At 31.5% G+C, this 16,485-nt stretch overlaps 2 protein-coding genes across 4 annotated transcripts; one reads left to right on the top strand and one right to left on the bottom strand.

Annotated features, from left to right (window-relative positions):
* The first annotated feature begins 2,815 nt into the window (after positions 1–2,815).
* On the top strand, positions 2,816–6,794 carry LOC140799326 (uncharacterized). 3 transcript variants are annotated; one of them, XM_073153617.1, is made up of 4 exons: positions 2,816–2,990; positions 3,523–3,643; positions 4,035–5,047; positions 6,488–6,794. In XM_073153617.1, exons 3-4 carry the CDS (start codon positions 4,137–4,139, stop codon positions 6,660–6,662), a joined length of 1,086 nt encoding a protein of 361 aa, XP_073009718.1. In that variant the 5' UTR covers positions 2,816–2,990; positions 3,523–3,643; positions 4,035–4,136; the 3' UTR covers positions 6,663–6,794. The 3 variants fall into 3 exon arrangements, with proteins under 3 accessions (XP_073009718.1, XP_073009717.1, XP_073009719.1); XM_073153616.1 differs by lacking the exon at positions 3,523–3,643 and having other exon boundaries at positions 2,826–2,990; XM_073153618.1 differs by lacking the exon at positions 3,523–3,643 and having other exon boundaries at positions 2,973–3,174.
* A 579-nt stretch (positions 6,795–7,373) lies between these two features.
* Positions 7,374–8,411, bottom strand: LOC140798896 (cytosolic sulfotransferase 12-like). Its single transcript, XM_073152979.1, has one exon. The coding sequence runs from the start codon at positions 8,409–8,411 to the stop codon at positions 7,374–7,376; it is 1,038 nt and encodes a 345-aa protein (XP_073009080.1).
* Positions 8,412–16,485: the final 8,074 nt, after the last annotated feature.

Genomic DNA, 16,485 nt, shown 5'->3' with positions numbered 1-16,485 from the left:
GAACATCCCAAATAAACAATAGCCAGCAGAAAGGTACGTATTAATGGAAGAATATTTCATTAGTTTGTCTAGAAATGCCCTCTAGTTTTAGTTTGTTTAGAGATACACATACTCGTACCTCTCTAAAATATAGACTCCCTCTGAAAGAAAAGATGAGATGGTCATGCTTAGATGAGCATTAGGATGCCAACTTTCCATACCGTGAGCTTAGCCTTGATCTTATCCAACACAACGAAATAGACATTGGTCTTAGATTTGGAGAACAATAAGGAGTTACCAAGGTAATTACACATTGCCAAGTAGTGTCCCGAGTGCCTCGGCTGAAGAAGATAGCTGATTTGGTGGGGTTTATGAGTTACCCGAGTGTGTTGTAGTTGATATACAGTATGCGTCAGAGGTTATTCACATAGGTTGTAGCATCCCCTACTCGCCTTGTGCCCCGGATATGGACATACGTGAGGTTGCCCTCACACGAGTTCACGTGGAGACCAAAAGAGCTAGCACTATATGATCGACAACTGATAAAACTAAAATAATTGAAACAAAGAAGTGAGTACATACTGAAAAGTAAGATATAGAAATAACATAACCTTTTATAAAATATTACATTAAAAGAAATGAAGTTTGTCTATCACTTTACTACATGAATTGCTATAAAGCTCCCACCATGACGATAGTTAATCAACAACATATATTAAATATGAATAAGTTTAATGCTCAGCAAATGACACAATTACTAGTAAAATAAAATAAATATAAGTACATCCATATAAAAAGTTCATGAATATTTAAATAATTGGACATCATAGTAGCAATAAGTCATAAAATTATTATGAACCGACTTGATCTGATTCGTAGTGGTTGAGATTCAAGTATGTACGGGATTTGAGATCTGTGGGTGGAGGCACGGATTCCTAAGTATAGGATGAAGGTGATGATGAAATGGAGATCGAGTAGTTGATAGAGGTGGCTCGATAATAAATGATGGTGGTGGTGGCTTGAGAATGCAGATGTGATAGATGATTGAAGGCTATGATTTGCCTACAATTGTGATAGTGGGTAAAGATAAAAACTTTACGGGAGATAGAGAAGGTTAAGATAGAGAGACGAAAGAGGAAAAGCAAGCCTGCCCTACGGAACTAGGGGGATCGGTGGTAGAAGGAGATTAGAAGCTATACGAGACTGTGCCAACGGAAGAGGTGGCGTTGGTTGGTAAAGGAGGAGGAGGGAGATGTAGAGGCTAGTGGCCTAATTGAGAGAGATGTTAAGGCAAAAGCCAATTAATCTTTCATTCCAAGCATATCTAAGATACAAACCATAATTTCCAATTTATAGAGATTAAATCAAAAAGTCTAAAACAAATTTAACTAAACTAGTCTTCCTTATCTTCTCGAATTGCCCCTTCGTTTTGCGACAGATAGATTCCGAATCTAGAGAAGTTGTGAATACCAAAGTTGTAGATCTAGATGTTGGCAATCTTATCAAGTTAGTTTGATATTATTCTGACATTTGTAGAATATTCTGTAAATATATTTCCAAAATTGCTCATGAATTTAGATAATTAAATAAAATACTAACCTATTAAAGCTCTCACTAAACAAAATAACCAAATAAGGTAATTAGACTCAATCCATTGAGCTCAATATCTTTCGAGTGATCCGATCTAGTTCTAATAGCATCATATGCACAAATATATTATTATGAATATCATAATGGTCATTTTTGGAAGAGTCGAATAATTTTATTTCAAATTTTCAATAACTATTTGGATATTTATAAGAAAAAATATAGTGATATTTATAGTTTTGTTGAAGAAGTAATCTATATTTTATCTCTCCATAATTACCTCTGTCTCCTCACAAAATATATATATTCTCCTTTCTCGTGTATATAAAAAAAATTAAAAGAAATGAGATTTTATAGATTAACTGAACGATTACAAAAGTCTCCCAAAGTATCGGAGACCAAAATATGACTAAGCTCTAGTAGATATCCTCCAAGTATATCCGAAGCCTAAGCTCCTACTGTGATTAGCAAGCCAATCCGTAGTATAATTAGTATTAAATTTATAATTATAATATTTATTATGCCCAAATTATTAAATATTAATATTTTATTTTAACTAATTAATGTATTTTAGTTATATGTAAACCTTTTATCAATTAAATCTCATTTAATCACTAAAAATAGTCAAATTTGGGCTCAAACCAGAATTGGGCATAATCACTACTAACCAATTAAATCTACCTCTCATCTTTCAAATCATAGTTTGATTTCTTGGTGAATAGTACAAAAAGAAATATTTATGTTATCTAATAGAAATGTGTTATCTACAAGTGGATTCCAAAACCTTATTTCTCTCACTTAATTAAAATAAATCTGCAAAAAGTATTTCTTTTTTCAGAAATCTCCTAAACCTATTTGCTAACTATATTAAAATTATTTTTAAGATTTTCAAACACTTCAAGTTTTCAAACAAGTCCTCATGGGATCGATACCTTGCTTGTAGATCTACTCCATAGATTCATGCACTTACGAGTGTTACTTAATTTGTCATAATAATTAGCTTCCCGATCGATCGATAAGTGTGACTAACTTTATAATTATATTAGTTCTACTGTAAATGCAAAATTATAAATTATATTAGTTCTATGGTGTAATATTGTGTAAAATAAAGACCCATGATTTTTTTTCTAATTTTAATTCAAGTTGACAGGTGTCCTAATGGTCAGCCGTCGTTGATCAGATATCAGACGGCGTGATAACGATCAGAGCTTATTAGAGTGCCAAGTCATATATATATATATATATAATTAAAACGAGTCAATATCTTACAATTTGCGGGCGAAATCTCGACGCGTGAAAAAACCAAGACGATCTAACCCTCTCGATTGTATCCTCCGAAAAATCTATGGGGGAGAAAGAGGTAAAAATAAAAATCTAAAAAGGCTAAGAGATCGATCAAAGCTTCCATTCGAGATATCAAAAAGGTACGACTTTTGCGATCCCACCTGCTTCGATCTCTTTCAATCTGAGAAATTGGGGTTAGGGTTTTCAAATCGATGGGTTTTGGGATTCTCATTTAATTGCAAATATGCAATGTGCTGTTGATATCATCGATTGATTTCTTTGAGCGGATTAAACCTCTTCAATTCCCTCCAGTTATAGAATAATGTAAGAAAATGGCGTAACTTGATTGTTTTATTCCACTACTTTCTATTCAAGTGATCAAGAGAAAAAGAAGAATTAGCGGGTTTGATTGAACTGTAATCGTGGTGATTCAGATTGCTGATGTCAAGTTAAAGGTTGGGCAAGAAAGAATGGTTGAAAGCCAGGGTTCAAATTTTATTGTTGGTTATATGTTATAAGTGAACCTGTATATGCTTGCTCATTTACGCATGCTTTGGTTTATCTAATTGTCCGTTGATCTTGCAATATTGCTTTTCCCAAGGTGCTTTTGTTAGAAAGTCGCTATCTTTCACTGATCTTTTTCTTGATAATAGACGAAATGATCATCTGCAGATGAAACCAGAGGACTCTGGAGTTCTTTCAAGATTAGGATCCTAGATTCTGTATCAACCGTCATAAAGATACAAAATTAGGCAAATCAGTTGCTAAAATTTCGCGGCAGGAAAATGAGATGGTTGGTAACTCAGCAGATTGAAGAAAATATTGCTATCTTGTATATTTTATCCTTTTCCATCATTATTTATTCTGGTTATCTCGGGGAAGGGTGCTTCTTGGAGACTTCATACTTTAGTTAAGGTCCTTCCAGTCGCTATTCATCTTATTCTTCGGATCTGTAATCTCCTTCCATCTTGACATCTGGTTTTGTTTCCTGATTCTTTCATCCCTGTCCATATGTCTAGCACATTCTCTCTTATTCTTAGTGTTAAAATACAAAGTTGTCTTTCGTACTATCTATGCCAACATATTTTATATTCTACACATCTGGTACTTCTTTATTTTACGCAAGGAAAAGGATGTTCCTTAAATAATCTATAGATTGTTGTTAATTTGTTATCTATTTTCAGGAAGTGCACTAGAAAGGTTTAAGCAGAATATAATTACTCTTCCCTCCAGTGCTTTCTATTATAAAGTTTGGAGTGTCTATATTATAACAGCACCAACAAGTTATGGAGGATAAGTTCAGAAAGGAAGAATCATCAACCTCACAAGAGCAGCTTATAGAGGTTAATTCTCATATTCAGTATTCAGAGGATAATATCCTCGCTGAACCATCAAATATAACTTGGAGGCATGAACTGGAATGCCACAAATTTCAGATCAGAACATTGCAGGAAAAACTTATGGAGGTTAAGTCTAGTATCCAGCATTCTGAGGATAATACGAGAAAAGAGTTGGAACTTCTTTGGCAGAGAGTCAAAACCACCAGTACCTTACTGACCTACCTGAAAAAGAAGGCGAGAACTTTGGCTGATCCAGATTTGACTCGTGCTTCACATGGGATTAAGCATCAACAAGGAGTAGGATTTGTTGACAGGCATGGAATACCCTTGTCTGATTGGTCTAATGATATTGACCTTTTTGCATTTGAAATTTCTGAGGAAGAAATGATAGAAGCAAGCGGTATCGATCCTAAATCTATTGATGCAAAAGATGGAGAATTTATGAGTGTCCTACTCAAGTCAGTGCAAATGGTTGTTAGTGTTATGGAATTTCTTGTTAAGAAGATTATAATGGCAGAAAATGAATCTGCAATTGAGAAAGAGAAAGTCAATTTAGGCACGGAAGAAATCAGAAGGAAGACACTCGAAATTGAGAACATGTCTGCAAAGCTAGAAGATATGGAAAATTTTGCAGCAGGAGCAAATGATATATTAAGTGAAATGCGGCAGAAGGTGGAAGAATTGGTCCAGGAAGCATCTAGACATAGAGAACAAGCTGCTGAAAATGAACAAGAACTTTTCCGCATAAAGCAAGATTTTGAGGCACTGAGATCCTGCATTAGCACTCTTATCAGTGCAAGAGAAACTATCATTTCATCTGAGGAGCAATTTCAGACACTGCAAAAGATTTTTGAAAGGTACAGATTTCTAATTTGAAACTTTGCTCTTATTGCTATTATTGACTTTATGAACATACACCTTTCTTCTTGGACTCTAGTCTGCCTTGAAGCATTTCCAACTTGCTTTCTACAACTTTCTTTTGCAATATCAACTAAGTAGCTGCTTGTGCGTTATTTAGTTTGAAGAAGTGGTCTTACTTTTCATAAATTGTTTATAGTTGTTTGGCTATTTAATTGACATATTTAACCCATTTTAATGCTGTTATTTCTTTCAGCATGCTGAGTGATCATATATAAGCTTTAGTGTTATATATTGTATTCAATGAACATGTTTGATCTTATGTTTCCCATTATCTGCAGCTTTAAAATTAGCCATGTAGGAAGCAATCATAATTTTCTATCTTGTATATCTTAATACAAATTTTTTTCTTCACTTTTTCCCTGTGCCATGTGAACCTGAGGATTTTTTTCTTTTTTCCTTTATTTTTTTTTTGTTGCTTTAGGCGAAACATGGTCAACTATCTACGACAACTTCATGTCTAACTCTGTCAAAATTCTATGACCAATTGAAGCAAATCTAGTGCCAGTCAAGAAATGCCTCTTTTTTATGTTCCAACTTGTCTCACTTGCAAATATGTTAATGAGCTAGTAAATCTGCTTGACTGCCCTTCAGTTTCTAGTAAATCTGTTCTATTACCCTTCGTTTTTCTTTCTTCCATTCCATTATACGGGCCGTGCTATAGAACTATCATATGTAAGCTCATATTGAGTTTCTGCATGATCTGTTAGTTACTTGATTAGGATTATTTTCCTCCCTAGTTTGCGGTAGACTTGCTTGAACCTCTGCAAGTATACCAGTGGATTCCTTGCTATCTGATCTAAATGACTGGGTGGCTAAAATGGTTTGGATTTTAGTTTGTACTAATCAAGGACTGGCATGCTGACTATGCCAAGTTGTGCTGGTTGCACGAGCCATGCCAAAGTAAGGTCAGCAATAATACGAGGGGGCAGGCCAACCATCTATTGCAGCACTTGCAGCCTAGCCATTTGAGTAGCCTTAGTGTTTCCCTTTTTCTGCTATATTTCCAACATGAGCTAGGATGAGGATATCAACTAGCTATCCATTGATAAATCAATAAAATGTTGTGGTTGGAACCCCATCTTTCCACCAACTTTAAATTGAACTCTGTGGTCTTCTGAAATTTGTTCAAATAACACCATAGATGATATTTAATGTACTTGATCTACAAAATGGTACTAAAAAGTGTATATTCTACTCTATGTAAACAGTAAATGTTTGTAATACTGGAGAGTGATATATTATAGGGAATTTCTCTTCTTTCTCTCTTCTCCTCTTTCCTCTGTCTTTGTGTGGATAAATATTCTGAAGAAACTTCGTAATTTTGTAGGTAACCGTTGAATATATTGTTGGTTTTTAATTGCTTTTTACTTGTGTAGGTTGGTTTCCAAGACTTCTCGGCTCGAGGATGAGAAAGCCCAGAAGGAGGCCGAAGTCCAGAAGCTGGTGGATGAAAACATCAGGGTAAGAGCTCTATTAGATCAGAAAGAGGCACAATTGCTGGCCATGAATGAGCAGTTAAAGTTCATAGCATTGAGCAAATCTGGCATGTAGATTGTTCATTGTGTTGGCATATCTTTGTGGTTTGTCATCAGTATGTTCCATTTCAGAGTTGATGCCTGCCCAATTGCCCATGGTTGTGTTAAAACTGTATGTTTATTCATAACACTTTTTTTTCTTTGCCAATTACCTACTAATCTATTATATCTGCTGTCAACTGTAAATTTTTAGTAACATCCTACTAGTATTTGAGTTAGCAACAACTGCTAAGTTATAATATGGTTTTTTTATTTTTACCCCTTTGCCTCAATAGGGGGGAGAGTTCAAGTAAGACACTTTCATAAAATCCAAATGTCTTTCAAACCCCCACAAATTTCTCTCTGTTTTCTGTGTCTGGGGGAACTATCACCTATGGGTCATTTGCATGAGCTTATACAATTTAGCTATATTTGATTTTTTTTTTTCAATTTAACATTAAAACCTAAGTGCATATAATTTTTTATAATCAATATATATATATTGTTATAATAGAGTGTACATAATGTAATATATAAATTACAAAAGTCATCAGAGAGGAATTGCCATTATAAGTTTCACTTTACTAAAGCTGTCATCAGAGAATCTGACAATTACCATTTATAGGCAGTATTCATTTCCAAATATAAGTTTTTTTTAATAACAAGTGGGGGAACTACGTAAGTACAAACATAGCAGTTCCTAGATCGATGTCCAATAGAAATCTTATAATATAATTGGTTAACGTAATCAATTAGGTAGTCCATAGTACTGGTCAAAGGATAACCCCGAGCCTTGCAACTTCTCCTCCATCACCTTATCCAACCTCTCCACCATCTCCTTGCTGAGATGGCCGGCCCAGTCCCCCACCTCCCCTCGCCGGAAAAAGCTCCGTTTCTTGATCTCGATCGTCCCCATCCCCATCATCCCACTCTTATTCACCTCCAACCTCCTCAACCCTCTCAAGCTACACATCTCCACCAACTCCTCCACCACCTTCTCCTCTTCCTCTTCCTCTTGCGAGAACCCGCAACCCATGAACTCCGCCAGCCTCCTCATCTCCCCTTTTGGGTCCTTCTTCAACTCCTCGAATCTCATGAACATCACCTTCTGTTTGTTAACCGAGTTTGCACGCCAATACCCGAGAACGTGGTCCCAGAAGGGCCCGATCGGGATTTCCCCATTAAGAAACGCCTCGAAGAACATCTCGAAAGTCATGCCCTTCGGCATGAGGTCCTGGAAGAAGTACCACATGGAGACGAACGTGTCCCTGGGGTTCCGGCACAGGTACACGATCTTGCACTCGGGCTCTTCGAGGACGGAGGGGGGGAGGAGGCCGAACGGGAGATGGGTGGCGAGGAGGCGGGGCGAGGGGAGGGCGGCGAGGTTCGGGAGGCGGTCGGGGTCGACGTAGAGCTGGTACTCGAGGAAGGGGACGCACTCGTGCGGGTTGAAGGAGGTGAGGTGGGACAAGGAGAAGGGACGGTTGCGGCGGTTACGGGCGGCGAAGGCGAGGGCTTTGAGCCATGTCGTGCCGACTTTGGGGATGGTGGCGAGGAGGACGTCGCCGGGGAGGGCTTTGAAGTGGCGGTGGGTGCCGAGTATGCCGAGGAGAGCGCCGGGGTGGGGGATCCAGAAGCCTTGGTATTTATACAGGCCTTGGTTGTTGGTCGGCAGGGTGGAGATGAGATAGTCGACGTCATAACCGTCGCCGTCGCCGGCGGTGGACTTCTTGTTCTTGTCATCCTCTTCTTGGAAGCATAGGGAGAGGGGAGATAAGATGGCCATGTATGTAGATAGAGAGCGATAAGTGGATGTGAAGGTTAATAGGAGTATGTGTATATATAGTTGGAGGTGAGGATTCTAGCTCGGAAGATTGAATGGTGACAAATCGTCGAAGCTAATGGCCTTGAAATTTTTTGGCATAGTAGACTATATCTTATCTTATATATCCGACGTTGATCAAAAAGTACGATCGAAGGAATTTGTTACTTAATTGCTCAGATATACACCTTGGTTTAATTAATTAATTAATTAATGGGTTTCAATGGATTTGGGTTTGGAATTTGGAGTACTGAGTAGATAATAACCATTTGGAGGTCGAGTTTGCATGACTCGAGGACATCATTTGTGAGTTGAATTGACGTAGTATGCATGCATGCATGCATGCATGGAATGCGTGAAGCGTAGCTTACAAGGAAAAGGAACACACAATAAGATTGAGGCTTAGCATCCGTTATCCGGCTCTTCAATACCAGACAACGATATATATATAAGTTGTTACTAATAACTTATATATGCAACAACTTTTAAGTGTAACTCAAGATTTACAAAACTTTATACCCTCGTGCAATTAATAGCTAAGCTTCCCATTTACATGTAGAATAAGAATAGTTTTCTTATAAAATAAGTCTCATTGTTTTAGTATAGTAACTAAATAATAACTTAAACTTATTTTGGTATACATCATTATTTCTCATCTTATTCCATACAACTTTTAAATTTTATTTTAATAATAATTTAAAATTACTATTTTGCCCTATATTAGACGACACATAATTACTGTTATAAATTTACATTCAATCAAGATTATTTAATCATTAGTTTAAAATATTATCAATTCCCAATACAAAATTATTATTCTTTATTATTTTAATATCAATTTATGTGATATTAAATATAATTATTACTTTTTATACTAGTATTCAACTAAATAATAGAATATCTTATGTTAATATTATCCATTTTGGAATAAATACTTCTTTTAATTTTAACATAAAGCTTTAATTTTTTAATATATTATAACTTTTCCCGAGTGTTGATCGTAAAGATTTAATTTTTTAATAGAATCAATTCATAATGTTTTCAATTACAATTGCAAGAAAAAAAACTTATTATTTTCAGGTCATAAATATTATAATGACCTATTACTCCAGCAACATAGTTACATGTCTAGTAATGATGAGTTTTTGACTAACTAGCTATATTTTAAAAATTATTTATTAAAATAGATAGCACATAAACTTAAATGCCAAAATATTTGCTCTAACTAAAATGCTTAACTATTAAATATTTTTCTAAGTAAAGACCTTCCTAGGCTAAGTGATATGAAGTTTTATCTCAAGCGTTTTACTTAGGGCTATAATAAAATAGACATATTTTGATATTCAAGTTTGGGTGTTATCTATTTTGATAAATAAATTAAAAAATAAATCTATTTCGATCAACAACTCAATGATGATCATCTATAACCACTATAATCTGATCTGATATCCAATGTTCGGTAAGAGATAGAAGATTGACTTATTCCTATTTGATCCAAAACTGATCGATCTAGTCATGAGTAGATTGAAAAGAGCTCTAATAGACCTTGGAGGACCGAACCCATAGCAAAATACGAGAATGATTTGTGGTATCGAATATAGTCATACTTAAATGTCACCTCATAGACAATTACAAGGCTCTAAAGAGCTCACATTTATTATGGCCAAAATTGCATAGGTAGACCGAGGTTTATTAATTTACCACATTTCTAGAATTAGATAAGAATAGAAATCATATAAATATATACTATTTGATGTATTCTTAGAACCTTAGATACAAAACAATTTTTACACAATCATTTTTCTTTAATCTAGACATAGTTTGTCAAATAAAGTTAATTATGTAATGATAATATAGTACTAATCATATTTTTCTCTCAAGTCTCATATTTTAAACATAGTTTGTAGCAACGATGGACATATAATATGCAATCTCCTTCTCAATAAATATACTTTATTATATTTAACCAAAACTTTATCAAATAAACACGGTAAATAATGCAATAAAAATATAGCATCAAATTCTATTTTAATTTCTCAAAAGTTTCATATTGTTTGAAATATAACTTGTAAAAATAATAAAAATATGACAAACAATTTCTTTCACATCATATACTTTTAAATACATGGTCTTTAATTTAAAATCAAATATATATAACTACGAAATTAAACGAGATATTTTGGGTACCTACTTCAACAATAGTTTTATAGAAAATAACTAAAAATCTTCACCTAACCTCTTAATAAGTCACGTTTGCTCACTATAACTAAGTAAACAACTGATTAACTCACTTATGTTATTTCTCATGTCTAACAATGATAAATATATTTTGCATTCTATTATTGGTGAGAGAGAAATGATAAGTGCAAACAAAGTTATAAAGAAGAACAATAATAAAATTAATGTACTTGAATGACTTGATTAAAAGAATTTTTAGAAAGCAAGATTGCAACCAAACTCAATAGATAATTTTAAGATTGCCAATGTATGAAGAATTGAGTGGGTTTGAGATTTTGTAGCAGACTTTTAAAAAACCTTCTCTACTTCAGATATTTAGTGAACATATCATTACTATTTAGAATATATATATATATATTTTTGTTCTTACTTCTATATTGAGCAAAGATATTTAAACTACCATTATGATTTTTTTATAATTTAGTATCCGCGAATAGTAATATCGTTGTTGCATATTTAGTTTGATACTTTTTAAAAGTGAACTAATCATTCACTTTTCTCAAATATAAATGATCAAAGTTACTGCATAAACACGTCATCTCCTATGCACTATAACTTTTATATAGATATTCGATCTGGGGTAGTGTATCTCTTAACTATTCTTTATATTTTCGCATCTTCACTAGCAAATAAGTAGATCGTGTCATTATTCACAATCTCTTTGAAAACCTACTGAATATATTTATTGATATCATCCAACCATGAGGGGCGAGTAAATTAGGTTGAGTCTAATTAATTGATTTTGCTTGTTACTTTTAAATTTAAATTAAAACGGATAATCTAAATAGTAGGGCAAATTAAATATAATTTTACTCCTATAAATAAGAGTAGTTATAGTTTATTTAGGATCACGGAATGAACTTTAATTTAGTAAATTTCTTATCGTACATTTACTGTTTAATTTTAGCCGTTTATCATTTTATATTTAAATTTTTTGAGCAAAACATAGCTAATTGTTTACATACAACTTATAACTACACTTGATTAATGTCATCCAATAAGTAAGAATAAAATACCTACCTACTTTTTGGTAAGAATAAAATACCTACCTACTTTTTGGTAGTTAGATTTAGAAGAATACATATAATGAGCACTCACCATAGATCGAAAAAATGTTATCCTTAAATAAGGTTGTGGGACGATATCGGTGGTGTCTATATTCTTACAACATCGACTTTCTTCTATGCATCTAAGTGTTTCTTTGTTGTAGAGAGTAGATGATACTTCTTCTCTTCCTTATTAACTATTTGTTTAGGTAAAGTAGTATAAGAAAAAGAAGAATGCAAGGTTGCATATACCCTCTTCTTCTTCCTAAGAGTTATGTTGGCATTTATTAAATCCTAATACAAGCAAGATTTGTGGAGATGGTTGATGGTTAAATATAGAGTACCAAGTTTATCGTTTGCACCATTAGTTATAACTTCTGTCAATTAGCAAATCTTACTATTAATTAGAGTTAGAGCTTAGTGGTTTAAATATTAAAATGAGCAATGAAATAACACTATATTTTATATATATATATATATATATATATATATATATATATATATATATATTGTTAGATTTGAAATTTAAAATATTTTTTTGATAAGCCATTATTTAATAAATAAAATAAAATAACGAAAGTAAATAAAAAATAAAATAAAACCTCTTACATAGTCACGTCGATAACAAATTTTGTAATGATAGAAATTTTATTATCAATGTGCATATTACAGGTGAGTTTGTGGTTTTTAATTTTCTTATATAGAGATTAACTTAGATTTCACCTGACAACTCTAAATCTATTTCTAAACCATAGTTATCATCTACCTTCTCGAGCCACCCACTCATATGGCTGACATCCACTTATATAATATTTGGAGTTCAACAAGAGAACAAATTTAACTAGGATATTGCATGTAGAATTAGATTGATGACTAAATATGGATAAATATCATTTTTTTTGCATGATAGTCATGTATTTATATAATAAAAGTTTTTATTTTACATGGTTACAAGATATATCAATAAGATAAAAAATAAGTATATTAGAAACATGTTAAAAATAATATCAATAAAATATATTCTCAAAAAATTGACCAAGTTTGTAAAAATATTATTTGGATAGAGCATCACCAAAAGCGTACTTAGAAATGATCATACAAACATACATGTCATCAATAAATATTACGAATCAGATCTAGGCTGATCCGTTCATAGAAAAATTCTAAAATTCTCATGAGTGGTACTCTCATGAATAAATAATTATTTGATTTACCAATCCTTAATGATAACTTTTTTATTATCTTAATATATTATTTAATTAAGACTATCTCATGAAATTAGTTTTTAATGTGCTTTGATATTATTTTTTAGCAATAATAATATATAAGGTATAAAGAAATTAAAATGTTAGATACTTAATCTCACTTATATTAGTGTTGATAGACCCAATTATTAGCATAAATTAATTGAAGTCGTATCTTGCCAACCAAGACGTTGGGTGTTCCAACCCTCATATGAGCGTGACACTAATTTTTTTTATAATGATAAATTGTACCAAATGATTTGAGAGTATTGTGTCCTCTGTCTAGAATTAAGTTATTATTCAATCTTATGATATATAGGATCTTAAATATCAAAAAATAAGATAGTGTATCAAGCCAAGCTTAAGTAAGTTAAGCTAAATTTATGATAATATTTTACTTGAGTTAAAACTATAATTTAATGAAGATGTATATAAAGCTAAGAACATATACTTACTAAAAATGTTTGTTGAATTTTTAAAGTGTATTTTTTAGGACATATCATAGTGGTTAATATGTGAAGAATTACTTGCCTAAGGGTTACCAATATATGAAAAATTAAATACGTCCTTAACTTAGAAAAAAATAAGTTTTTAATTAAGTATATGCCCTTAATTTTATATATGTAAATCATGTAAAAACAAAATATATCATTTCAATAATATTTTCTAAAAGATAATAGGTATATCGTAGTTATGATGTGAGGTTATAGACTCATTTATGTGGGTCGATTCAGGCACTCATTGAATACATGCTAATATATTGGTCCCGTGTATTCAATTATTTCTATTGTACTCGAAAAAAAAAGTATAAAGGGGGCATAAAATTTGACTCGAGCATGATAAAAATAGTTAGATGTGCATGATTAATGCGTTGCCACATATTGAATGACCTACTCATACCAACCTACATAAGATTGGCCTATATCAAATCTTAACCTAATAAAATATCCATGATATAAACAAAAATAAGAACGTCATTTTTAATAAGACATATTAAGATGGTCAATATGTGAATAATCGTTTGTCTTAGTATTCATGATATTTAAAGACTTCAGGTGTGTTTGCTATTTAGTAGTATAAATATTTAATGAATATATTGTTACTAATTTTAGAAATAAAATTCTTTTGTTATATAGATCTGATATATGTGTGACTCATTTATAGAATTTTTTTTCCTTAATAGCCCAAAGGTTGAACATCAACCAATGTATAATCATATGTCTTTTCTATTAATGATGTCTTATATATTTTTATTTATAGCATGGACATTTTATTAAGTTGAGATTCGACGCAAACTGATCTTATATAAGTTGTATGGGTAGGTTGTTAGAGTACTAACACATCAATTGTACGCATCTAATGATTTTAGTAATGCTCACTCAAATCTTATGACTTTTTGTATTATTTTTTGAATATAATTAGAATCATTGAATGTGCATAATTATTGTGTAGACAACCATTTAATGGGTACTCAAATATCAGCCCATGGCCCCACATAGTAATGATAGCTAAAAAATTAATATCTTTATGTTATCCAAATTTATATTTTGACTCCTAAATGTCATTTAGAAAACATCAATGATTTTCATATATAAAGATATTTCTATATATGATAATAATACTATTATATAAATTTTGATAGTAGATATATAAAAAATGTAATATTATTTATTTTGTTACTTGATCTATATCTTCCCATTTAACTTGTTAAGAAAAGCACCGCTCACGTTGATCCAATCATCTTTAGTAAAGTTAGCATAATTTTTTTAAAATTATCACTTTGAATAAAATCAAACATTCTAACATTTCAATTTTTTTTTATCCAAGATGATAATGCCATTTTATTTAGCTATTATATTTGTAGTTTTAAATATACTAAGCAATGGACTAAAATTGGAAGATGAGATTCTAAGAGATATATTATCCCTTGGGATTAGCTTAGGATAACTTATCCCTCCTTATCCCATTTTGGAACTAAATAAATTACCCATAATATCCTTAACATCGAGTTGTTGAATTGCTTGGGTTTTTGTTGTAAAAAAATTTGATATGAATTCAATCTACTGAATAGAATTTTATTAGTACTCTTGTACCATTTAATTATATACTTTGGTGTAAACCAAGTAATAGCTAACTCGATAATTTTCTTTAAATAATATTTTCTAAGAGTTAATAAGTAAAACACATTTAATAATCTAGGGCTATGTGCCTATTTATATGGGTTAATTCAGACACTCACTGAATGTGTTTTAATGCATTGATCACATATATTTAATGGCTTCAATCATTCTCAAAAGATAGTACGAAAGAGCTATAAGATTTTAATAAACATGATTAGAGTCTATTGAATGTGCACGACTAATGTGTTAGTATATATCTAACATACTGCTCGAACAAACCTTTGACACTAACTAAAAAATTTAGAGCACTAATTAAATAATATAATATATCTTATCATGATATATATATATATTATGCTAATAATATCTTGTATCATTATTTAGTAAAAATTATCTTTCTACAACTAAGTTACTGTGGAAAAAAATAATGAAATGATCTCTCAAATAATTGGATAGTGTTGCATATATTTTACTTTTTATAGACCACATATTGGTGGGAGCCTTATACTCTAGAATATTTTTCTTTCTATAAACAACAATTTAATTTGATTTGATTTGATTTTTTAGTTTTTATTTTAAATTATTTTGGATTTGATATTTACCATGTTAATCCATATTTTCTCGAGGAAATCAAATATTTTATTAGCATAATTTTATTGATATTTTAAATAAATATTTCTCATTATTTCTAAAATATATACCAACTAGTTCATCAGCTAATATATATCTATTATTACAATTCATTAGTTGTTCAATCTTTTATATTTATTAATTTATGTATCATAAACTAAAAATAATATAGATTATATTTATGATATGAATATTTTTAAACTACTTTTAATATAATTCTTAAAAATAATAACTGATTGATTATAATTTAATCATGTGCCATTGTGGTAAATAACATATTATCTTATCTTGTTAGTTATTTTATCTAAGAGACATAAAGAGAAACATACATTTTCATATTATTTTATCTATCTCTCACAATTTATAGTTCTCTTGTTGAGCTTTGCATGTGAATGAATCTTTCAATTGATAAATAAGAGTTTTGACTATGAGAATAATAAAAATTGCATTGTGGTAAGTAATATATTATTTTGTCAGATACGCATAAAGAGAAACATACATTTTTATATTATTTGTATATTTCTCACAATTTATAGTTTTCTTTATTAAGCACTACATGTGGATGAATCTTACAATTTAATTATGGAAATAATTAGAGACCTCAAAATTGTTCTTAGTCTTGACTTATAAAACTCAAAGCGGCATTCTCATCGCATGTTGGACATTTAAGGTAGTAGGCTTATGGCTCTATCACACTACTAAATTTTTTTAATTTCTATATGAATAGAAACATATTATTATGCGTTTTTAAGATATAAAA

This window comes from Typha latifolia, chromosome 12, assembly GCF_019914945.1.
Source record: "Typha latifolia isolate L0001 chromosome 12, TyphaL0001v2, whole genome shotgun sequence".
In the NCBI taxonomy this organism is placed as follows: domain Eukaryota; kingdom Viridiplantae; phylum Streptophyta; class Magnoliopsida; order Poales; family Typhaceae; genus Typha; species Typha latifolia.
This window is presented reverse-complemented; position numbering and strand designations above follow the sequence as displayed.